Here is a 27645-nt window from a genome sequence, read left to right on the forward strand (position 1 = left end):
TTTTCGGTATAATTATTTAAATCTGTTACTCTTTGGTAAAATGTAATTCGTAATTTATATACAGGGTGGTTGATAACTGGTGGTACAAGCGGAGAGGGGGTGATTCTACGCGAAAAAAGAAGTCGAAAATATAGAATAAAAATTTTTTTTTAATTTTTCCATTGAGACAACGATCTACAGTGAGATCCGTTATAACGAGACGTGACAAAGTGCACGCGTACCGAGCCAAAATTCAAAGTCGATTTTCTCGAAAACAAAGCCTCAAACGAAAAATTTTTATTCCACATTTTCGACTTCTTTTTTCGCGTAGAATCACCCCCCTTTCCGCTTGTACCACCAGTTACAAACCACCCTGTATAATATATTAACTATAATATTCTCAGACGGTAGCGATATAACGTGCTCTAAATGTACTCAATTTCTTCGAAAGATAACGTACCAAAGCCTATTCTCTATAGCCTTTTGAATTCTAAACAAACAGGATGATCACGAACGAACAGAAACGTAAGAAACTACGAGACGACTCAAATTTCGAGTGATTCAAACGAAACAATGAAAGGGTCGCCCGAGTAAATAGAAAATAGAAAATAATAATGAAAAGCGAAACGCACAAAGACGACTTTCGAATCACGAGCCTTTCAGATGGAAAACCGTGGTGTACGCGGTGCAAAAGCATAGAATGGACAGCGATGGCTTTAAATGGTCCGTATTTCAATAATGATAAATCACCCTGGTTCGACGCAACGACAGACATGGCCGGTTTGAAGATCTCACCGCGAGATATCGCCGTCAGGGGTCTATCTTGTGCCTTTTATCTTATACGGTCCTGTCTCCTTTGGTCTGCCCTACAGTACGTTTCAAAACCCATCGGGAGTCTCGAACGTGAAGGAATCCCTTTCAGATGCGTTCTCGGAAACACGTTTCCCTCGATCTGGAGGACTAAACCTTCCATACCTTCCAATTGTCCCGTTTAACATCTCCTGACACGATCATGCTTTCCTTTCTTCCTTTTTGAAATATGTATCGCACCAGCAGTTCGTACGAGTCACATTGTTGGGCACATAATTTAGGATGAAGTTTTTGAGGTCGCGTAATTTTAAGGGTTGCGCGCTTACGTTGACTCGATACGGGCAGATTTTTCATATTATAATTTTGCCATTTGAGATTATTAGATTCAAATGTGTAACAGTGGCGTGTAGAAGGTGAAACTTCTTCTAATACACGGTCTTACTATTCTACATAGTATTCAAGGTGGATGTAGCAATAATTCATGCGTGACTGATGAATATAGGTACTTTTATTTGAATATCAATGCCTCAATTTAACAGTCGGTTAGACGTTTTATGATAGTTTTTGCAATGAATTTGATTAATACCTGCGTGGAGGGAATTTATAAGGATGATGATAAAACCGAATATTATTTGTACGAGTTGAATATGCGATGTAATACTTTCTCGATTGATAAATGAAGATGGAGCAAAGTATCGCTTTGTTGATTAATTTCGACCTATTTATTTTCATTGTTTCAGTCATTTATCTAACGTTACGAAATTTTTTAATATAAAGTTTCATAATCGGTTTCTTCGTTTTTAATAATATAGGATGGCGTAACTATTTTTTACCATTGTTACATCAACGATTTATAAAAGAAGACAACGTCTATCTACTCGATGCAACAACGAACATCCATAAGAGAATCTCAATTCATCAGAGGATACGCAATGAGACAAAAGCTATCAATCGCATCACAATAGAGCATCGCCGAAGAAAAAAGATCTTCGTCGTTTACGGTAAATTCCAACATCCATAATTCAAAACAGAACGCTAACAAATAAGGAGACATGTGTCATCATATCAGATCCATCGTCGTATCCGTATCACAGATCGAAACATTTTCACGTCGATTCAACGTTATGCCGTCTAACTTGTCTCGACTCGATCACAAATACCTTAATAAAATGAATTTAAATACAATTATAGCACACGTATAAACTACAACAAAACGCTAATAGAAAAAGATACATATTTATCATCTATATCGAAACTCGAGAAGAGAATATTCACTTCTACGTTGATCCAACATCGCGTCGCTTAATATTCTTTCTTTGCATCGAAAACATCTCGATAAGATAGATGACGATTACTGTCTACGAGGAAATTCCACTATCGTTTAACAAAATTGAACGTCACTAAAACTACGATACATTTCTAAAAATAAGAAAGTATTTACGAGAAGAATTCTATACGATGCACGCGTCAAAAGTCGTATCAAACGTCAACTCGAAAACCGGATCGACATTTCAATGTTTCGATCTGCAGCTAAACCAACAGAACGCCTATATGCGCGTTCTTTAAAAGAATCCTTTTTATTTATCGTCCATAAGTCTCTTATTGCACGCGCGCCTAAGAATTGCCCCTAATAATTTCCCAGGAACATCCAACTGCATACCAACGTGTCCATATTCCCATGCAACGTTACGTGCTGCTGCAACACGAGGAAGAAGAAATCGCCACGAGATAACTCCTACATGAAGATATTATGCTTTGATATATGTACGCTCGAACGAGTAGAGAATTGTTTAGCGACGAAGCCAGAAATATACAAGAATATACGAGATCGTTTGAGAAGGCTTATTGCTCGCGCGATGTCCGAACACGATGTTCCCTTTCGTGTAAATTCGCAGAAATTTTTCCCAGGGACAACGGAACGTCAACGGAATGCGTTATCGCTATAAGACGCGTGACGATCCCGATTATGCACGTGTATCTCAACGACGAATGGAATTTCGGTGGGCAGGCAGCACTGTTTACCGAACGACGCGTGGTTCGATGCTGAGTCGATTTCGACGCGACGATGATGCGTGATTGGTTTCAGCGATGAGAATCTGCTGGTGAATCGTTTCTACCGTTAGGCGGCTGAGAAGGAAGCAATGATGTTTGGCGAAGTAATTTGATGAGATTGAGAGTTAGGTAGAGGTTTCTTTTCTTAGATCTTTCAGAGATAAACCTATATTTCCTTTACGACTATATTTTAGCAGATGTTAGTACGAGTTCGATAAACTGGGAATTTAATTTTTAACGAAAAAGTTAATTTGTAAAGAAGCTGAAGATGACTTGGTAAACGTTGGACCGAGAGAACCGATACAGAAGAAGTTTGCAATGAGCTTGAACATGCCTTCGGATTATATTTCTTAATAAAAAATTCAGTTGGCCAACTGATTTAAAGTAATCAAGTTACATAATTCACTTTGTGTATAATAATATTTGATACTTGCAAGTTGGAAATCGCATGACACGATAGAGGGTCAAGCGGATTAAAATAACGTCCTTTCTCCGCTCTTTCAACTTCAATCCCGCGAATGTTTTCGATACGCGACTGCCGCATACCTGAACGCGTTTCTGCACTCGCAAACGTCTCTTCGAGTTCGGTTGTCGCGAGCTTTTGCACGTCATCGTGACTCAGCCAAGCGGGATCGTCAAACGTGGTGCTTCAAACGTATCGTCGTCGACCCATCCAAATAAAAGGTTTTCTTTTTAGTTGTTCGTACGAGGGCATCGACTCAGACAGCCTGAATTTCCGTTTATTTTCTTTCGCTTATTATTGCTTTTCCTTCTCATTTCATTTTTTCCTCGCTTCCCCCTCTTAGATTAAATCTCCGTTCTTTTTACTTTCTTCGATTTTCTCCTTTTTTTCAACCTTAGTTGATCCTGTTCACGCGGCCAACTTAAAAATAACGCGTTGTATCGGTGGTGCATAAAAATATACCAACCGAGGGAGAACGATCGTTTGGTGAAAGAGAAGTCGGCGATAATACGACGCAGATGGGGATGTTTTTCGAGTGAAATGCGCGAGATATTGCTGGAAGAGGATAAAGAGTACTTTATAAAAAGAAATATATAAATGATATATCAAGAGCAACGTAAGATTTATATACGTGGAATAAAGTCCCCTGTTTGTAGAAGCTACGAGCTTCCCAGTGACCTACTAAAACCCAGCTCTATGTAATTTGGTAGATCCAGTTACGTCCATGTTCCCTCGTATCAAATTCAAGTTCGCTTCAATCTAATTCGATCTAAACTAGCGTACAACTGGCTTGCATCATTTTCCAAATCTTCGTTTCCCTCGTCTCTCACTAATTTCCCAGAAATTTATTTACCTCGAAAAAATAGCACCAGGGTCCACAAATTCCTTCGGATTTCTATCCTCTTGAATTTATCATATAATTTCAAAAATAAGAAAGAATAAAAATTGTCTACTTACAGCACTTGTAGAATGAGCAGACAAAATCGCAAGTTGTCCTTTAGGTTTCACGGCAGAATTCCTTGGAATCTCGAAGGGAGAGAAAATCAAGGACACGACGCGATTGACGGCAATTCGCAGGCGTACGTATCCCGAATCCGTACAGCGTGTACACGCGTGCAACTTGGAATCACGCGAATTTAACGCCACATTCTCGCCGGCAAGGAAAAATTGAAGAAACGCCAGTAATTCAACGTGGCGGACGCTGAATTATTGTAGTAGCATTGGTCTACGCCTTTCGTCGGCTGCAAGTGGCTTGGTCTCCACCGGATGTGTAGGTTACGCGTCCCTGACCTAGCCTGTCTTCATATTATACAGAGGAAAAATAGGGAAGAAAAAAATAAGAGAGGACGAAGGAAAAAGGAAGAACGACGGGATAAACGAGTGCAGACGAGGAACGAAGGGCGTTCGTGGTTACGCATGGCCGCTGAAATCGTCACGAACAAAGAGCACGGACAAAAGTAAAGAACAAAAGAGTCCGGAAAAATGATATTTATTAGAAATTTCCTTTCCTAGATTTCGAAGATATATGCCGGATCGTTGCGTGCAAACAGCAAGGAACTCTCGAATGTTGTTAACCTCAGGATTTGTGCGTAGCTGAATTTTTATTTTCTTCTTGAAGAAGGACCAAGTCCACTGTAGATTTTCACTATTGAATCCAGGCAATAGAAGATTGTCGATGAATATTTGGAATATTTTTGTGGTTATATTTTTAAAAAAGTTTCTTTCTTAGAAGTTTGTATAGAACTAGTCGGATTATAGTTTATCGATGTATACATATTGAATGAATGTATTAGGTTGTCCGAAAAGTTTCTTTGGTTCTATAAGGAAATAACAGGCGCACGATGTTTTTTGTTTTACATTAGTTTATTGAATTATGCACGAGCATAATAATGGAAATAGAAGGCAATAGATCATACCTAATTCAATAAAATAATATAAAACAGAAATTGTGAAATTGTTGCTCATCTATTATCACCTTATGAAACGAAAGAAACGTTTTGGACAACGTAATAGATAAATCGATCGTTTTTATCAATCCGGAACGCGTATTTTAAACACCAACGCTGGTTCTAACGATGAATCGAAATGTACAATCGATCACAAAATGTATAAGCGACATTAGACATGTTGCTTATCCTTAGTTTCACAAAAAGCAGGAAGAAAAATGAGTAAGAGAAACTCAATTTCTAGTTGCTGAAGGACAATCATAAACGCCCGTCGCATAGAAGAATGCCCATCCGAAGAGAACTGCAGGGCTACTTTATCTCAACAGATAACATAAACCAATCTCTACTCGGCACTTTGTCAAACTACTTAACAAATTCGCTAAACAGATACTAAATCTTCCCGCTAGCGTCTTCTTCCGCCTCTAAACAGCGTCTTTCAGCGTAACACTGTAATGATCGATCTTCGTGGTAAATCTATCTCTGTGCCAAAAAAATATTGCGTGGGACGTTTCGAATCGCGTTGCAAACATCGTTCGCCAGACTGTCGGATACGTACGCGTGCTGCGCGTATCTGCTATCGTCGAATTTACCTAGCCGTAAAGTTTCGCCAGGTAAATTCGCGCCAGAGTTTGATGCACCGATGCAAAAATTGCTCCGCCGCACGGCTACGTGATGAAAATCCGCAATAAGGCTTAGAAAACACACTTGAAGGGGAAAAAGAGAGAGAGAAACAGGAACGAACACGGTTACACGAGAGTCGGCAGCCGCTAGGATGCGGCAGTGTTTTAAAATCGAACGGAAATCCAGTCGAGCCGCGTCCACCGCCATTGCAGCGGTTGCTAATAATAGAGTAGATACTGGAAGGATAGAAATACGACTTCCTCCGTCACTCTGTACCCTGCTGCGTCCCAAGAATAACGGGCTCTCGTTCGATACGAGACTAGCGAAAATAAGGGGTCAGGGGCGGCAGCCTAATTCAAACACTCGATACAGCCAAGAAGAGAAGCCACGCGATCGCACGTGATACAGATCTGACTTTCTTTTTAAGGCAGATATACTTCGTTCAACGTGCAAATGAATTTTTTTTTACCAGAGATTTTGCCGGGTTTTTTCTTTTTTTTTTCTTTACTTTAACTGTACCAGTTGGATCATTTTTCGGATTTTTTGGCGAGAATAAATTGGAACGGTTAACGATGTCGAGGGGGTTTACTGGTTAAAGGGCACTTCAGATGGTATTCGTGCAATTTCGTTGACATTTTTTTGGGCAGGAAGTGGCGAAATGTTTTTATTTTACTGCAGCAACTAAATCGGAATGCTGGAAGTTAATGAAGATTTTTCTTGATCGTTGCTTTTTGGGTATATCACGTGGGTCGGTTCAGCTGGAATTTCGAAGGTAAAATGGACGATTTATTTTTTTATGGGTCTCGTAGAAACCATACCGATCAACTCCATAAATTGAAACGCAGAGAAAGATGACGGCTACAAACGTTATTTTCTATAATTTAGTTGAAATTTACGGTCAATTATGACAACTGTGAGCGACAAATAAATTTATGAAAGACAGTCCCCCGTTTTTTTTGAAGGTTTTGAATGTTAATTACGTACTTAGTTCGTAAATTATATGACATATAAAAATTTGTTTTAAATATTATTTTTGCATCCCTTCTTATTCTTCTGTATTTTATCATTCTTGATTCTTAGAAAAAAATTCTAAAGGGTTTAAATAATTTAAAAAAATTTATTTATAATTTGTTGTTATTATGTGTTTTATTTATTTCTTTTTTTACAGATTCTATCTGTAATGTGATTTATAAGGGAAAATTTACTTGTTTACACTTTCGCAGAAAACTCATCCATTGAATCACGATGATAATATTATTCGAGTGACTGTGAAAGCGTATCCTAAACGCAAGGGATCACCTTAAAAGGCTCGATATCAAAGATACCTAGCTAACTAGTTGAGATTCCATGCTCCATGCGTAAACTGAAACAGTCCACTTTCACACAATAGACTTTCAGAGAGAAAACATTCTCTAGATTGAGTAACTTCCAAACTTGAAGCAATACTAAACATCCATTCAGTTTGTAGTTAAACTCACTTAGTTAACAACTTCCAGCCATTTTCAATAATAGATAATCGCGAATCTTTGAAACCGCGCGTAATCCAGAATTTATTTCGCGTTTCTTTTTTAACACGTCTCATTAGCTGCATGAGATATAATTTAATTAATCGTAAGTTTGAAATTCAAATGGAAATAGATTACATTAGAATATCGAATTCCCAGAAAAACAACAGTCGTGCCAAATTCATGGTACTTTAATCTTCTCTCGCATTTATTCAACCCGATCAACTTCAGCAAAGATATTTAATTCTCTGTTTTATTTATTTTACTTGATCGATTTGGCATAGATGTTCGATATTCTCTTGCATTTATTTCACTAGATTAATTCAACAAATCAATTAAAACTCACATTTCTACGTTCATTGGTCGCTATAATTGTTTTAAACTTCTGTTTACTTGATATACGTGCCCCAATTATTTCTTGTTACAGTAATTATTGAAAGGGTTACATCTTTCGTCGTCCCACGCGGCGTCGTACCAATTCGATTTGTAACTGTGCTTTCTGCTGCCTCTAAATTGAGTTACAGAACATTAGCGGTGAATCGACCCTGCCACCAGACAGCACGTGTCCCTTATCTCGTCCAATAAGTGAACCGACGCGACGATATCTGCCGACCCAGGAAGCGTGTGAACTCGTAAAATCAGTGATCCTAAACTCCATATCACGTATCATCGATGCTCGGCCGTTAAATCGCGTACAGTTCCCGTTCGCGCTGTTCATAATTGAAAACACGAAATATTAAGGACTTCGATACCGTGGAGTCTGAGGTCCGATAATTAAGCAGCAAGAGTCTAGACAGGTGGTGTTTTATTAACGATGTGACTGTGAAGGGAATAGCGATTTTTAGCGAAAGGGATTGTGAAGCGAATTTAAACCCATCACGAGAGAGATAAAAAAATAGATCAAAGGATAAGTTTAAGACAGAGGAATGATAGTTTTCAAAGGAGAGCGTAATAATTTCTGAAACGAACGATTTATACGAAGAGAAATGTTTGAAGTACAGGGGAATAAGGAAATGATAATTTCAAAGTAGAGGAATAAGAAGATAATAATCCAAAGATGGAAAAAATGATAGTTTAGAAGTAAAATAAGCGACGTAATAATTTGAGATTAATATTTAATATTTTTACGCGAAAATGAAATTTTTGATAAATCGATGTATCAGAAATAGTAGTATAGAATAAAATTCAAGATGATCCGAGTTCATTAACGAAACTAAATTTTCCTACTGCTTTTTACATTCTTCTTATATCAAAAAGCTTAAGTCGAAGATACGTTGAACGATATGTTTGAATAATACTATTGCATTAGATATGTAATTCCTAGAAAGGAAACATACGTTAAATTATTGAATAATACACGTTACCATACGTAGTTAAATGTAAGTGATTGAAATTTGCAGAATTTGACGTAGATATAGAAAGAAGAAGTGTCTCGTTTTAGCTTTATCGACCCGTTTCAGAAACAGTTTTACAGATGTTCCTCGGCCATAAGTTGAAAAGCCTGGGTTAAATCGATATCTAGATGCGCCTACTATTGGAATATTCACGATTACGCTATTGAGTACTTCAATACCTTTTTGCATTGCTATACTTGGCGAATAAGAACTTTTTTATCAATGTTTATAACTGTTACTTTTAAAGTGAAAATTTTAAAAGAATCATGCTACTGCTTTTAAGGTATAAATTTTAATAGAAATGGAAACAAAGTGATGGAGACGTGAATATGTTTTTAACTGAAAAATAAATAATTCGGAAGAATTCTTTGATCAAAATCAATAAATCTAATCTATGTACCAACAGAGAAACGAATGAACGATAAAAGCATGAAAACTCGATGAATGAAGAAAATTATTTTAGTTTGAAATATAAGTATAATAATTTTAGATACAAATATTTGAAATTGTTCGTTTTCTACATTTTCTAATTCAATTGCAACGATATCCACGAACGATAACAATCAACTTAATGAAATTTAAAAGCAGCAACGAAATCGATAAGCCATGATATCAATTATGTAAATGCAACGTGGCGATCGAAACATAGGAAAGTGAGTTCGTTGGCCGACGAAAAATTGAAAAGCAAAAGCACGCGTCGCTTGATTTATCGATTCTACATTCCTAGCTGACTGAAAATATTTCCTCGGAGAAATTTCCTCTCAGAGTATCTATGTCGACTCATGCTATTGGTTGCGTTTCAATATTTTCGCTCTCGTGGATTTCGTATCAACCAGCATCTTTGATACAAACTCTTTCATGAAATAACAACGAGGTATGTATATAGTTTTTATACTACTAAAAACCCGTTATTTTAACAATGTAACAATACCATAGCAATAAGTAGCAAATCCTAGGCGACTGTATATTGCCATAAAACAAAACAAATACGTATACATAATACATAACTCACGATATTCAATTCCTATTTTATCTCAGACCATTAAACTTTTTGCTTCAACTTTCAAACAAAGTATCTCCGAATTATAGAACTCCCAGATCAAAAATAAACAGATCATCGGATTTTTTAAACTTCGATTCCCATAGCGAACACGCGTATGATCATCCTAATTTCCATGGAGAATCAAGTAATTCTCGATTCCAATTCCCAGAAAAGTAACCTCTCGATATCGAAGTACCTTTTAATAATACCAGAAGAACACGCGAGAATAATACGCGAAAATACGAAGAAAACACGTTGAAACGTATGGAGATAAAAAGCGGGGGACACGATGTCACGCGTTATTCCGATCAAGCGAAACGCGGTCGCTCCTCTCCCCCGAGGACTTACCTCTTCTACGAAAGATCTCTGCTGCATATTGGTCCAGCACATTTTGCACTGGCACACGTCCTTCTCTTTGAAATTCTCAGCCCTTTCTCTGTCTCGGCTGGCGGTAACCTGAGGTGGCGGAGGCGGCACAGGCGGCGGGAGCGGACTAGTCGCGACCTCCAGGCTATCCGAGCTAGAGTTATGACGTCGCGGTGGTGTGATGTTCGTCACGTTCCCTTGCGAGACCTGCTGTTTCACATCGGCTGATCTTCCCGCCGAGTGATCGTTACCATTGCCAGACGACTTTGAGTGTGACGGTGACAGGTAAACGTTCAGCATGCACTTGCTGTTATTCTGCTGCGGCTGAGGCCGTAAGAAATCATCCAGAAGATAAAAGCTCTGCGCCCGGTTGGATCTTGTAGTAGACGTAGTTGCACGCGAATCGTTGCCAATGGACTGCTGTTCCGCTTTACAGATACTCTCGCGATTTGTTCGACCTCGACACTCGTCATCGAATTGATGTCTAGCGGTCACGTGTCTCTCGTCCACGTCTCTATCCGCGCAATCCGCGGTTTCTTGATACAACCTACGGCTAACCTTCGACCTTCCAGCCTGACCGAATTCTCCGTTCTCTCTGTAGATGTCCCGGCTCACACGGGACACACGGGCCGAGTAGGACGTGGGCTGCTGGTAACGCGTCGACTTGCAATTCGACCCACGTAAATCCTCCCGGAAGTGCTCGCCCTCGATCATCGAGACGCTCATGTTATGCGACAGCGAATGTTGAACAGCGTGTGAACTGGTGCCATTCGGAGCCCTTAACAGGGCACCGAGAGACCGCCACTTCCTGTCCTGCTGTCCCGTCGAATTCGACGAGACGGACGATCTGGTCCATTTCCTCTCGTTCCCTGGCGATGTTAGAGCGTTGTTGTTGCCTACCGACCACTTCCGGTCGTTCGTAGGCGAAGTCACCACCGATGGCCACTTTCGTTCGTTCGACGGAGACGCCATCGAGGTGCTCGACCACTTTCGCTCGGACGAGGTCAACACAGCGCCGGTGGCGGAGGTCAACGAGCGATCCGTAGATGAACTGTTCAGTTGATCCTCGCGTTGCTTGGCTTTCCACCAAGATGACGTGGAAGTAAAAAGTATCAGTGCTCCTCGCAGTGGATTCGGATTCTTCGAGGCTCCTTTTGGTGAATATTCTCTATCCTTGATCTTCAAAGAACAATCTTTGTAATTGGTGTCGCATTCGCGATCGCTGAACGCTGACGCGTCACGATCCCAAAGAGCGTTTTTCTGAGCGGCCAATTCCTCCTCATAGTGTAACGTGGCGTTAGTGCTACGTAGACGTGGTCGAATTTTCACGAAACCGTAATCGTTGCTGTCTTGAACGGCCTCTAATGCCTCGATGCGATGTTGAACGGTTCCGGTCGACTGCTGCAACAGAGAAGTCTGACCGGACGAGTATTGATGATGGCTGTTGCTCAGCTGCAAGCTCGGCTGCTGTAAAAGCGTCGAGGTCCTCGCCCTGTGTCCCTCGCTGGCGGTACCGCGTTGCAAACAAGAGAAACTCGCCGAGTGTCGCAGGCTCGAGGGTGGATTTCCCGGTTGACTCACTCCCAACATCTTGCCTCTCTTTGATATTCAGTCTTTTTGATCTCGAGTAGCGAAGAAAGAGAATTTTGTTTCGAACACAAGCGATATTCCTTTCTATTTGCCCCCTTCGTTTTTATGTTTCTTTGTTTCTCCTCTGTTTCGTTCCTCTCTGTCAAATTGGACGGAAGTTGGGACGAAACGACACTTTTCTAACTGAGTATTATTACTCTGGCAGTGATTCTTGCTCTCGATATCCCGGTTTTTTCTGATAACGCGTGAACAATCGACTGGCCTGCAAACGACTTCTTGTTTCGTGTACCTTGTTCGTTCGTGTACATCCTCTCGATAAGATTCTCGTGAACTGGCAGCCGCCAGACGGCTACGTCATCCTCGTCGCTCTCGGTGCCTTTCGTACCGTACAACGACGGTTCGTACGAAATCTGCAACAGAAAGTAGGAACAGGATAGGGGCTAGCAACTCAAAAGAAAAAAAACGGCTACAACAAATCGAAGCGTCGTGAAGCAACGGTTGTGAAAAATGAAATGACGAGAAGGATGAGTCGAAGGAAGGGTGAACGAGATTCTAGAGAACGATGGAAAGACGGGGTGGTGCGGGACGTTCTCTTCCGTTGTGAAATACATGAATGGCATACGGTACGGATAGCCTGTTCGCGTGGCTTCGAAACAGCCAAAGGAAAGAAAAGGAAGAGAGTGAGAGGCAACGACTGTATGAAAAAGAACGGAGAGAGGGACACGAGGCGATTTGATGGAGATCGGCGAAGGATGAAGGTCGTTCTGTGGCCGATGCCTAAGGCCAGGCATCGAGATGTCTACCGATGTGCCCTTCGAAAATTTAATTTTCCTTCCGAGGAAGAACGAACGCGAATTATTAACGTTCATGCAGACTACAATTCTTTTGTACTTTTGAAACAAGCAATATTTTATTATAATTTCTGAAGTTCGGAAATCTTTTTAATTTCAATTCAGAAATTGTAAAAATTTGAAAGCTCGGGTTTTGAAATTTAAATTTTCTTATTTGGAATGAATTGCAAATTGGTAGACATCCGTAACTTAAAGTACGCCCGATGAATAGTCGATGACAGATATGAGCGAAGTATGTACGTCGTAAAGTATACGTTTACAGCGACATGCTCATCAACTAAAAGTCCGATGCAGCTGCGTTAAAAAGAAGCACTGGAGATACAAGAAAATAACGTAACAAATTCGTGAATAATCATAGGGTAACGGGAACTGACTCAACAAGAAAAATAAAATTCAGGGGCGTCTACGGTGGTTGCTGAATTGGTTTGTAACATTAATCTACACATATAATCGTTTCCTATTTAACCAAGTCTGGACCATAATTAACGTAATTAGCATTAGCTTCAGGATCGTGTCTGGTAACCGCTTAAAGGTCCGATATATAATTTAACTCATTGACTCACGTTTTCGTTCATTAGCTATGTATTCAACCAGACTAAAATATTCACTTTTGAAATCTTATTATTCTGTAACGAATAAAAATTATTAAAATGATAAGTGTAAGTTACAATTTATCTTACATTCGATAGCTTCTAATTTAGTTTGAATATTTGTAACAGCAACACACGTGTTTTCGTTGCATGCGATTTTTAATTTTTCACAATTTAGTACGACTGAACGTCGTAAAACAAGCAGTTAACGATACAACGAATTATGTTATCGTCTAACGAGCGTTTATTTAAAAAACAAAAAAGGCGAACGACATGATTTTTTAAAGTTTCCAACATTTTCGTAGATTTTAGTTCAATCCCACTAGAAGGAGAAACGTGGTCATTAAGTTCTCGTGGTTCGGTACACAGGTGCATCTGCAGTGCCATTCTCGATTCTAAGCGAGTCTATATTGCGATACAACACCTACGAGGGACAATTCGACTCGATAAATTGGCGGTAACATACCAATTATCGATCGTGCGGACAAAACTTTGAAATACACGAATAGGACGTTAAAACGCGATGAATTTTATTAAACACGATAAAAATGAAATAATACGAAAGTACCTTCGTGAAATATAGTATCCCATAATATCCTTCGAAGGAAATTGCTAGTCAAATGCTCCTGTGGATCCCACCGTACTATCTACGTAACAAAATTACCATTCTCTTGTATTTTTGCAGCAAACGTTATAAATGTTAAGCTCGATAAATTTCTTCGTTTTCAAATTCGAGAGATTCGCGTGTAAATCTTAGAATTCGACAGATTCACACTTTCAGATTCTTTCATCTAAAAGTAATTCCACTTCCAAACGTATAAATTTTCGAACTTCCAAATTTAAGCTTTCGTACTTCGAAAATTCGAACTTCTAAATAGAAGATTTTCTACATTTTTAAACATCAATTAAAATTTTGTTCTCAAGATGACAAAATTTCGCCAGGAACGGTGAATTCGAAGTTTCGGAGGGAGGCGCAATGTTCAACTACGAAACCGAATTCTTTGACTTTAAGGCAGCGGCACGCGGGCTGTCTACCGTGTGTCTATGTAGGTGCAAAACAGTGAAAGGTTTTTCAAGGCAGGAAAGTAAGTGACACCCACACGTGGCCGTTGTCGATGTAAAAAGGCAAGGCCGTTCGCGCGTAGAAAAGTTCACTGCATTATTGCGAAACTGATCGCCCGTTGCAGAAACAATGACGCCTAATGGAATAAAGGATGTATGCGACGGGAACTTATTCTAATTCAGCAGCACGAGGTCAATCAAACGTTGATAATAAATACGCTAAGAATCGCTTTCTACGCTGTCGCCATTTGAATGAAACACAGCTGCGACGTATTATTCGGAAACTTTTAATCCCACCACGCACAGTAAAGAACAAAATGATGTTTGCACAGAACGTGCAACCAACTTTATCTGCTTCGACTATCATCGTTGTTTCAAGTATTGAAAGACAAAGATGCTTAGAAAAATCGATAAGTTTCTTGAAAGAATTAGATTGTTATTACGAACGAATCTGTTGCAAATAAAATAGATGAGTTTATATAGATTTGATACGTTAGTTTCATATACGACATTGTAATAAAAATTGATTTTAAATTACATAATAATTAAGAAGATACGAAACACACTAAGCGTATTTCTTATATTACTCAAGTACATATTAACTTTTGTTTCAATTGCATATCAGACGAACGTAATATCCACGTCGGTATTTACTACACCGTACTTCATTTTTATAATTTATTTATATAATTACATATAATTTATATAATTCAGCGAAACTTTATCAAAAACTAAAACATAATACCATCGCGTTTCATAATCCCTCTCACGGCAACCACATCTGTTTCTTCATCTAAAGAGAAATTTCTTCGTTTAAAGCTTCGTTCGAAACTTCATATTATTCACGATTTTCATGATTATTAAAGTAATTACAATCGACAGCAAGTATAATTATCATCTTGTTGCAATGCATTCTCTCACATTCCGAAGATTTCAACACTCGCAGGAACGAGCAATCTTTTCGTCCTTACGTACGATATTCATGATAAACTGTGCTGGACGCGCAATCGTATCTTTTTAAAAGCAACAAAAAAGCAGAAAAGATATTAACGAAAGTGTGCGTCAACGCGGTACACAGGAACGCGAGAAATTTTCCTTCGTTCCCCGACAACTCTGCGTGCAACGAGGCGAACACGCGTGACTTTCTGCGGCTTAATTCCGACATCCGCTACCTTCGAGACCGCGTCTCGCTTGCAATTCTAATGCAGTCGTTAACTGGCATCGTTTAAGTGGGAAAGCCTTCCTCTCGCTCTCTTTCTCTCTGCCGCTTACACATACGAAAAAAAAAGAGAAGGAAAAGAAATCTGTATTCTCATTACACAACCTAACCCCAACCTCGGTTAAACGTAAAGCCGCGTCTAATTAATCCGTCGACGACTTGACCGAATTTTTTCAGTGGCGCGATGCGGATCATCCTAGAAACCGCAGAACCGTATAGCATTTAGTGCGTGAAAGAGAAGCAGGTAGCTGTAATGCGTCAAACGTCGTCGAAACGAATCCTCGCTCGTGTTCTCGTAGGAAAATTCTGGATACGCGATCGAAAATCGAAGCAGTCGTTGGAACGTGTAAACAAGAGAGAAAGAGGAAAAACGGTGGAGAAAAATGGAAGGGAAACGACGGTTGCGTACATTGTAGAACAGAGTTCATGCATATACAAGACGATTCCTTTGTACAGGTAGTTTCAGAGTTGCAGATCTGTAGAGGATGACGAAGAAGAGCATGTACGTTTGAATTTTCATGGATTAAGCTTAATAAAGTAAGGACAAAGAAGAACGTCTGAATTGTCGACTTGCAATGTACACCTAAGTTTGTAAGAATATAGTAAGCGATAATTCAAATACAATTAAAACTTCACTAGGAACAAGAACAAGGAAATAGTTTGACTTTCATACGAAGGAAGAAAAAAATATATATATGTACTTGTGCGTACAATTTCTAATTAAAACTCTACCGAGTATTTTACAATAACTTGCTGATCATATTAAATATTTATGCATTTATGAAACATTTATAGGTACGAGATATACAGAATGCAATATAATTATCATAAGTAAAGTATCCGTCGTAATATCTAATGGGAAAATTTGCATAAAGAGCCTAAGTCTACGTATATAAAATAAAACCTTACACCTTACAATATGTAGTAGTCGAAAGAAATCTCTATTCCGGTTTCCTTCCTTTACTTGTGTTCATGAAAAATTTAATTTCCATAAACATCCGCATTCTATCTACATCAACCGTTCCAAACTTTTGCTTCTAAACGTCTTAAGTTACACATTTCGAGTGAATGAAATAAACCAACATCGAACGTTTAACAAACGTAACACGTTCCTCTGGCCATCCGTCCCTACAGCTGCCAATTTAATCCTTATTTATGAAACGATTCACAGACGCGTTTCTCGAAACTCTTAGCTGGCATCGTTCGATCAGTTCGAACGCGACAGTCAAAGAAACAACGATTCCGCGACGATACGCAAAACCTAACCGTCGTATTCGCGCTCTGGATATATTCCGTCAACCCGGTTAACGTAATTGGCCAGAATCTTTGGCCGTGACTAATTACGAACGTAAGTACGAACAGTGTGCACATAAGCGATACGCGATATAGAGGAGAGGTTCTCTTGTCCGTTCTGGCGTTTCTCACCGCCCGCTTGCTCAACACCCTGATTACGAAAGAAATTTGAAAGCTCTTCCTCCGCGGTCAGGGGAGACTGATTAATTTTGAAAGGCGACGAGTTACGTGAACGCGGTCGAGGAAAATGCAAAGGCGATGAGGTTCCCGCGCAACCGACGTTACACCACTTAACACACTAGCGTCACCACCACTTATTTCCTCTTACTTTCACAGCTAGTAGACACACTATGTTTCTCACAATTGTGTGGAAGAGTAGCCAAAATCTACCAACTTCTATATGTACGTAGGTACGAAGTGCTTTAGAAATATTAAATTTAGAATAAAAAAAAAAAGAGCAGGATATGTAATTAGAAGGAAAAATGAAAAGCGGAGATAGAAGATTGCGGCAGCAAGATACAGACGTGGAAATGGAACTGAATAGAAAGAATATCGGAAGGAGAACGAGGCACGTGCTGCAACAACGTGAAAAGACAAAAACGCAAGAAGATGTAGACGATGGAAATGGTATTAGGGGCAATAAGACAGAGAATAGAAATCCTTGGGAAAGCAGAGAAGCTAAGGCGGTAAACAAGGAAAGAGACGGAAAAAATAAAGACGTTAAGGGCAATAGTAAGGAACAGAAACCGAAGAGGGAATACAATATTGAACACCGGGAAAGAATCGAATAGGAGGAAGAACAGTAGGTCCTATCGATAGGATGAAGGAGCAAAGAAAGGATTTTAGTAGTAGGATAGATGTTATGTTATACGCGAATGTTGAAATTTTAAAATAGTTTATAAACGGAATGCATACGATACGGATGAAGGTGCAGGTGCAGAACGAAGAGTAAACATAGGAAATAAAGGAAAAATGTACAGCCGGAAATTGGTTCTAAGTTGATAAGCGAGGATATAAATAATAATATATACTATATATACTATAGATTGTAGACTGCAAAACTAATACAGACTATATATAATAAATATATGATAAATAATAATTAAGTTAGTCAAATGGAGACATGTTTCTCGCTTTTGGTTGGAGTCGAAACGATCTTAAAATGTATTCAAAATGGGACAGAATGATTAGCTCTTCGTGTAACGTTAGATTATAATCTGTGACCAAATTTACTTATTTCTAACTTTTGAACGGCGTTGTAGTCGGACTGCAGTATTCAGACTGCCAATAGGCTGCCTATTTTAACGATTCCTGTGCCGCAATGCTTTTGCAGCGATCATCTACACGCAGACGTTCGAGACCCCTTTTACTTCTTTCTCTATTTAAAAACGTCGGGACGACGATGACTAAGAATTCGTTTGTTTTATTTTATTTCACTTCTGCGAATACTAAACGCTCTTTTGCTTTAACAAACAGCATGAAATTGAAACAAGGAATGGCATACATTAATAACATTTATTCGAATTATCGAAAATGCTTTTGCAAATATACTTTATGACCATAAAAGATGAGCACAACTCATCGACAAGTAATTTCGCTACCTTTTTTCCACCCTTTAAAGCCGAATCGCTTTTGAAGCGCCCTAAAAGTCCTTTTAATGAACGAGCACACGTTTCGCGCGATAATTAGAAACGCAGAGTTTCCCTGCAACAATACAACGAAGAGGACAGAACCATCCCTGCTTGCTTAATTTCATCAAGCCTGTCGGAGCCATATTGAGAAACTCAATTTTCTACTCCGATGTTCAGACTCCATTCGATCCCATTCAAACCTACCCATCGTTTTAAAACTTCAAAATAACGACGCTATGCACTTTTTTCCTTTGAAAGTTTCGTCAAGCATTAAATTAAACCTCGAAAGCTTCACAAAGATGGATATGACTGAACAAATAACTACGCGCAGCTAGCACACGTCTGTTCGCGAAACTAACTCACTTCAATCGATATGTGTACTTACAGGGTATTCCAGAGTATCGACTGAACAAATTTTCCTCCAAATATTTTGTAGGTTACTGGTAATTAGTATGATCAGATACAATACCTGGCCTTGGTTCATTTCTTGTCGTAGATCTTCGAACGTTTATACTTAGAAATATTAATTATCACAAATTCCTGATCGAAGTACTCACGAAAGATTCGAATATATTTTATTAAAACGTGTTGCACTTGAAAGTATAATCCAAATTTTTCAAAGTACCAACCTATCTCTACTTATTTGAAAATACGAATGAAACGTTCGAAGCTTCACGGTCAGACTCTAATCGAAGTTAATTCCGTCCCTAGGTGTAGTAAATGTGGTAGGTGTAGCACAGGTGTAGTAGACGTACGTGTAAGTATATGTATTCACGAATTGAATAAAACCAAGGAAATCATGATTATAAGTTTGGCATAGCGTTTCACACTTTCGTTTCGAGCAAACTGCAAACAGGGGATTTCCAACTCGTCGAGCCGTGTCGTCGAGGATCCCCTGGAAAGCGGATCGGACGATGAGCACACGCAAGAACCAAGCCGTTCCATGCTCGTCGATGGTACAAACCATATTTTTCCCTTTCTTAATGAAATAGCAACGTCGACCGACTAAAACCGGCATATTACCAACTGTAAGAGCGGTCGTGCCATGCGAATATCCCGTGTGCTATATGCTCGGATTCGACTGGAAACTTGGAAACGATAATTGGTCGAGGTAATTAGAAACCATAAAGATAAGTAGCGTAACGAGCAATGGCGGATAGCCGCGAGTTGCGAGACGATTCAGACAGACGTGATAGTTCTGTCAATGAGGAATATTAATCCCTCGAGATTCGTGCTTCCCCTTATCTAATTGGCAAAAAATGATCGATCCTCTTTTCACTTTCTTTGCTCGAATGGAATTGCTTTTTAGTTATATGATAACACGTTATGATATATAATTGTGTATTGTTATATTGCACGTTTTTAATACAATAGATGTAACAAATTTAATATAATATCTACGAAAGACAATTCTTTGTTAGTATAAAGTTAGCTAATAGTTTAATTACGTATAATGAATGTTACAAAGTATAATCCAATGCACGTAATTCGCGATGTTACAGTTTTTCTAAATGATATTTTGCCTTTTTAAATATACATTATAAGCTAACCGTTCGATTTACTGGAAATATAATATTAACGTTTGCGATTTTCGAAATTATCATTAACATATACGATGGAAATTATTGAAAATCCAAAGTATAGATTTATCGTCTCAAAATACCACACACGTTGCTTGCTTTAATTATATCGAATGAAACTAGATTAAACGAACCGTAGATAAAAAATGATACACAATATGAAACAGGCTTAAGCATTACGAATTAAAAAAGGGCTGTCGTTTGCAAAAGAGGCAGAGACATGTCTCGTTGCGACAGAGCTTGAGCTTAGGTCACGCGATGCGAACCTCATGGAACTCGATTGATTATGTTGAACGCGTGACACCATATTGTCGCGCGCTTTCGAGGTAATTCCACGGCGGCCTCTGTGAATGTGTGATACGCGGCCTGATATGCAGACTTCCGATCGATATACCACTCCGTTAAACGACGAAAGCACCATACAATACATCTAAGAATGGCAACTTCGATCTTTTTAAATTCTCAAGACCGGCTACGTGCTTCTACTTTAATTTCAATTTTATCGATGGAAAATTTCTAGTAAGAATAATTTCTATTAGATTTTATCAAATCTAACGCTCATTTAACGCTTTCGTCTATCAATCTTTTCCACGTCTACCAAAGAAACGTTAGAAACTATAATTATGCAAATTTCTAAAATTATACTTGTAGAGCGACGTTTGTAGAAAATAAAAAGCATCAACGAGCATCAGATTCGTTGTCGGTTAAAAGCGAAAACAGCTGAAAAACCCATTCACGTGTAATGCAGAGCTGAAAAGGAGACAAGAGGGGTATATGAGTACTCCGTTCGTCATTCCGGTTAATAATACTGCAGGGGATCTTTACCAGTCTGCATCATGCCGAGGTATCATGGCTTGTGATAACGCGCTTCATCTTCTGCAGTTTGCACGCGCCATCTCCACGCGTAAACTCCACGCATAGATTCTGCACACGTGTGCTTCTATTATGCCGCTTTAATACACAACGAGAGACATGCTATCATTAGCTGCGTTCTATTTAAAAGACAAAACAGATCTTCATCTAGGATTGTCTTCCGATTCATAAAAATATTGAATTTGCATCAACATCTGCCGTCTAACAGTAAAGTATCATTTTCGGGGAATATTGTACTCTATCTTCGCCTACCATATTTCCTAAAATAAGCTACAGTCAAAAATACACATAAGATTGACACGGACCATTATTCCTTCTGCTCGTCTTCTTTCCAACCCTGCGTTCTATTTACCAAGAACGTAGTCGTTGATGCCCAATCTATTTAATCTGTGATCACAGATCTAGGATACGATCGGCTCCAATCAAAGGCAAGCGGAGGCGGAGTCGCGTCGAGCAAATTACGCGTAGAAGAACAACAAATAAAGCGTGCCAAACGATCTTATCGACGGAAAGATCGTACGAAGTATAGATAATGGTTGCAGGGAATTCACCATTGTATCGGTTGTATTGTACGTGATAGGTTCGAGGAACGATCGAGACGAAGTCTCGTTGAATATTATTATCCCAGTTCTCGTTAATTCATCCATCTGAAAAACGAGTGTCTCGATCAACGTGAAGCAAGACAATGGTATAATAACAGTGTGGGAAAGGTCCTGCAGCAAAGTTGGCGCGTCGTCGACGATGAGTCGGCACACGTTTTATCCTAACGTGTGCAGTGTATCGGTTGAGAACAGCTAATTACAAACGACGAGGCGCGGTGAAACTTTTAATTCCCGAATTATGCACTCCCGACACCTGACTCTGAAACTCTATTCGGAATTACGCAGTGACTACGGTGTGCTTCTCGGTGGATTCCATGTAAACCCGCGATTCGACGTCAATCTGATACTATTCTTCTCTTTTTTTCTATCTTTCAGGAATTCTTCAATTGCGAAGGAAAGACGAAATTGTTATCGATTATACGTAATTTTCCCTTTCCATATTTTCTTTCCTTCTTATTCGTGTTTTAAATAAAGAATTAGTATAGTGGATTATTCAGCTTCGTTCTTTACAATCATCTGAAAATTAGGAGACTAATAACTAGGGAAAGTTTGGGAACGAATATCACCAGATTTCATATTGTTACTGGTCATAGTCTCGAAAGATTCATCCTGAAAGACTCGACATAAAGGCAGTTAGTAATTCGTCACGAATCATTTGGCTACTACTTTTTATATGCACTTTTACATTTTTATGAACATAACTAAAGAAATAGAATTTAAATAGAAATTTGTATATCATCTACCAAGTACAATATTATAATAAAATATTCCAATAAATTTTTCGCGTTACGTACATTTCGTTGCACTTTCAAATTTTCCATAAGTGTATAAAAATCCACAGTCTACTAATTATTCGAACGCGTTTACAGTCTGACTGCCTGTGTATCTTCTACTTAAACATTCGTGGTACATACAATAGAAAAATACTTGGCGATAAAGTGCACACAAAAATGCAGTTAATCTACGATCAGTCTGTGTCGTGCGAACCCATAGAATCCGTTAGAATCCCGCTAACGAATCGGGCGAGCACGTGATGTACACGAACATGCAGGTCGTAAGCCGGTATCGATTTCGCGGGTGGCAAATTATTTTCTTCTTTTGTCGAGGACGTTGGTCGCGAAAGGGATGAAACGGGTGGGGTGCGATGAAGGATGGAGACTGAGGTCAAAGTACGTTCGCGGTGAAAATCCATTAACGCGGCCAAGTAAAATGAAAAATATCCACGTTAGACGTCGATCCATGTAATTACGGCGTAATTACGTTATTACACCGCAGGATGTCCTCGGGGATGTCGAACTTGAACAGCGATACTCGTAATCGACGAGGTACAATAAAAGACGAACAAATTGTACGCACGATGTCAATTTGTTAGAAGATTTAAAAAACGATGTGTTGCGATAACAGTTCCGTGAGACTGGGAAAAAAGGTGTCTCAAGCGGATTTTGTGTAGCTTTTTATTTATCGGTTATTATGTGTTACTTGCGTGATTGATTTTAGAAGAAAAAGTGCATACTTAGATGGTTATAAGACTAATTTAGGGGCAGAATACGAAACGATACTTGTACGATACGTGTAGTATCTACTTAATAGAGTAAAGTAGATCACTCGTCTCTTGGTTAATGTTGGGAAATTTACAAGAAGTAGTATTATAAATTACACAGGTAGTCATTAAGTTATATAGGTATCGGCTAACAGTATAAAATTTCGAAACGCGTATTTTCCAAATTATCATGAAAATAAAGATTCCTAAGCTTTCACAGGCTCGATCTTACCGATTATAGGTTAAGAAGACGAGAGACTCGTATACTCACACAAGAGAGCGCCGAATATATTAAGAAATATCGTATCTGGCTTGTGAATGGAACAATTTGCTCCTACGTTTCGTTCGAAAAGATCAAGAACCCAGGATACATAAAATCAGTATCTTGATATTTATCTCATGAGAATCACGCGTCATTACATACATATATGATACATCAGGATATACATACGGGTGGAAAGTTTAATCAGAAACTAAAAAGGTTTCGTTCCAATAAACAGAGTTCGGACAAATTGCACGAACACAAAATCGAATTACGTGAATTCAAGTAAAACTGACTAATCAGAGGTTTAACCAATTTTCATTGTTTGCAATCGAAGCACGGTGCATCGAATCCGGTTCGACGTCGGCGAAAGAACAGGATAGCGAGCTCGTCTTATCCAAAGTTTCTAAAATAACTGCACGATAAACGGCCCATAATGTTACGCTTCATGATCGGTAACCATCTAGAGCGCTATACCGCGCACGTATAACCGATCGTTAACCGAAAATTCGCGGTTGTAACCTACTCTAATTTTCAGGTTCGTTTTACACGTGTCCAACTCGAGCCTGAGCCGCTATCGCATACGAATGATCGGCGACGAACGCGCCGCAACGATTATTATGCGGGATCCTCGCGGCGCGGTCAGAATTTCCAGCGATGTATCCGCTAATCAATAACCTAGAGTACGCCGCATGAACCCTCCTATGCCGCCCGTGACCGAACTTGACCGATCCTGTTCGCCGGAAACCCGCCTCTGCGTATTCGCGTCAATGTGCGCGCTAGATCTCTCGTCGAGGTGAACGACTCGGATGACAGAATCGGGGACGATCGGATTGCAAAATCTGTTTTCGCCAATAAAAATCTACGTTAAATCTACGTAAAAATCAAACGTCAAGTTAATCGCTCAACGCACATACTCCTGGCGCAAACACTTTTCAGTTTATGTAATTGTTTTAACTATTGATCTTTATAAATTCAACATACAATGTGTTATTCGTTAATCTGTTAACTGGCGGACTTTAGTTTGAAACATACCTTACGGGGTGCGCAGTTAAAACGAAGCAATGACGAGTATACACGTCGAACACAGGGCAAATGTTACTATTATAAATTTTAGGAAGAAAGTAAAATAAAACGAGGAAAGATTCCATTTTTGTCCGATAAAAAATTAACAATTCATCGTTGAAAAAGTATACAATTCGTAAAGAAGAAAAATTCAATAAAAAGGATTTAACAAGTTCAACCGATTTCAGTGTGGTATTTTTCAAAGTAAGCAAAAAAAGCAATTGTTTTATCATACAAAGTGGCACTTCGCAGGTCGAGCACCAGTAACGTGACTCCTTACGGATTTCATTTTTTGACCGGACGGCACATCTTCGAAGTGGCTTGCTTTTGATGGTATAGCTGGTATAAAGTTATACGAGCTGATATAAAACACAAAACAATTCGGGGAATAGCCGATATACGCAACAAAGTACACAAAACAATTCGGGGAATAACCGATGTACGCACCAAAGGGAATAATCAAATACTCAAACTTATTTTTATAAAATACATAATAGGTTTACTGGAAGTATAAAAGAAACATACTATTAAATGTCATATATATTACTTTTTACTAAAATTTTGAATTTTTATAGTAAGTGGTAATTTTTTATTTCACACGACGAATATACGCGTCAGCCGCACCGAAGTAAAGTTTTGGATTGACGTGTATACACGTCGAACGCAGTTAACCGCTTGAATTATGTATATCCTTCGTAAAAAATTTTATTTATAGCTATTGTTTACTTTAAGAGAGAATTTATTCGTCCCCTTCCTTTGATTTATTAACCGGTTGTACGTAAAACACGTACGTAAATAATTTTACGTGGTAGAATAATATGTAGGTATTTTATAATATGCTTCCTGTTCTCTAGACTTAAGACGGTAACTAATTATTTTTTCTACATGTAAATTGCATACCGTCGGTCATAAAATGACATACTTTTGTTACACAGATTTCTAAAACAGAATGCAACGCGCGATAGTTAAATTTACGAGCGCGTTATATCATGGTACGTTTCATAGAATACGAATTACGAACCGAAATTCTCTGCCGGAGGAGGAAGCATTAACACAGAAACGACGATTCGTAGACACCAAACCACGATACGGTAGAAATCCCCGAGTAAGCAGAGCGTACATGTCAGTAGCCGTTAGAAGCTGAAAAATGAACGAGTGTCTCGAAGGAAGGGTGTATGTGTAGCGTTTGTTGCGGTGAAAACGTTATGGTTAACGTGGCACGCTTCTGGAGTTTAGGTTTCTCGAGTAGGGCACAATGCGTGCATATGCTCCTCACGTGAGTAACGTAAGACGAGTAATGCAGCTTGTGAAAAGCAGCTCGCAAAGCTGGAGGATTTGCGTTACATCTTTTTCTTTCATGCATTATGTTTGAGGCTCAAGGCTGTCTCTGACATCTTCATCGCGCAATTCTATATTCTACATGATTCGACATGTAGATGCGATGTTTTTTAACAATAACAAGTACTCGTGTACTGTACCATTACGTTCGATATTGGTTACTATCGAGCCGTGATCAGTCAGACTACCCATCAACTTTCTAACTCTGTACAGCAGATGCGACAGTTTCATCGATAACGAAAATACCTGTGATCTATCTTTGTAATTGTGTCACCGTACACGGACCTATTGCACCATAATCAATCAAATCTACCTACCAATCTGTCTACCCCTGGTACAATGGATGCAAAATTTTGCCAATAACGAAACCGTTCGTTCTATCTTCGTGATTGCATCAGAGAAAGTGAACCTATTACAACATGATCCACTACGCTTACACTTTACTATGCCAGTTCTGCACAGCAGATACGACAATTTCGTTAATAACAAAAATTCATACGTTTTCGTTTTTGCCATCATATCGTAAAACGTAGGCCCATTATATTTATTATCAAACAGATCCGCATTCTTTCTACTCGCATATTCATTTATCTTTGCATAATACATATTGCACGGCGCTAGATAGAAGATCATTGAAGAGTATCTACCTTAATTTTATTTCTAAGAGTAAAACTTTTAATGACAGAATATTTTCGACAGTCAACATAGTCACTCTGTCCCCATCGGTCCAGAAGTTTATGCTTCGTCAAACATACTTGGAAAGGATACTCGATACGTCAGGTGGACGTATCTATGTGTAATACAAAGGCATGAGATAACGGACAGGACCGACGGAGGATGTTTGTCTGATTGACGTGGACAACGAGATTCTTATCTCCATAGGAGGGCCATTGTTGCCCGTGATGTCGAACGGAGACGTCTATTTATCTAATTAATACAATAATATAATTAGATCTAATTGTTGTATATGAATATGAATAATCGTCAAACGTATATTTTTGTTACAAATACACGTGATAACCTATCACGGATAACCAATCAAATCTATATTTCTTCTAAAAATTCTCTTGCCAAATTTGTATGGTAAGCACCGAGGAGTAAATGCGCCTACACCCGCGTGATAAACATAGAATTACACGAACGAAGGACACGCTTTCTTTTCTTATGGTACCCCTTCCCATCTTACGCTATCCGGTAGACTTAACCATGAATAGATCTTGATCGCGAAGAAGGAAGAAGAAGCTGCTGATGGTGGAAGTTATCTTCTCTGTAACGAGGCAAAGTCCTTCGGATGTCTCCGGTTACAGCGTGCTTCGCTATCTTCGAGTTAGATACGCAGCTGTTTACATATATTCCAAGGCTGGAAGGGTTGTATCAACTTTATCGCACACGGTAGTAACTACGACGCAACGAAACCGTCTCTTCCTGGTCAATCCGATGGTTCAGCTAAACGTTAAACCATCCGCCATCGGTAATGCTGTATTTATTTGAAAAGATGCCGCGAGGATAAGCCAACGAATAATTAGCCGCATCTGCGATATTTCGTTCCCGACGTTTGCAATATATTTACAATCCACGGAAATGAGCTACGCCTACACACAACCGTTATAGGGAAACAAGCTAGAAACATGCGCACCATGCATAAATGTAGGCAGACTCCTATAAATGAATTTCTCGGAAGCGAAACTGATCAACTGCGTGTTTTATTAATTTCTTGATTTCGTTACAGAAGTACACGATTGATATTCGATTACGAAGAAACAAGTAACTTACTTCCGCAAGTTCGCACGTCGTAAGAAGAACAGTTCAACGTAGATAAAATTGTAGATCAATAATGGATTATGTAACTTACAATTTTTCATTCGTCAATTAACTAATTATTATTATTTAGCTTCTAGTTATTAGCGTCTAGATAATCGTGAGAGAATTTTTCCTAAAAGAAATCACAAAGATATAAGAAATTAAAAAATC

General features: G+C 39.0%; 1 protein-coding gene across 2 annotated transcripts in view; it reads right to left on the reverse strand.

The window, feature by feature from the left end:
- The window catches only part of LOC117213646 (probable serine/threonine-protein kinase dyrk2), a 267253-nt gene that overhangs the window by 182654 nt on the left and 56954 nt on the right, over positions 1-27645 (reverse strand). For both annotated transcript variants that reach the window (XM_033459169.1, XM_033459170.1), the window contains exon 2: positions 10161-12178. In XM_033459169.1, the coding sequence (XP_033315060.1) occupies positions 10161-11768 (1608 nt within the window). In that variant the 5' untranslated portion in view covers positions 11769-12178. The remainder of the gene's footprint in view (positions 1-10160; positions 12179-27645) is intronic.

This window comes from Bombus bifarius, unplaced genomic scaffold (genome assembly GCF_011952205.1).
Source record: "Bombus bifarius isolate JDL3187 unplaced genomic scaffold, Bbif_JDL3187 scf7180000009125, whole genome shotgun sequence".
Taxonomy (NCBI): domain Eukaryota; kingdom Metazoa; phylum Arthropoda; class Insecta; order Hymenoptera; family Apidae; genus Bombus; species Bombus bifarius.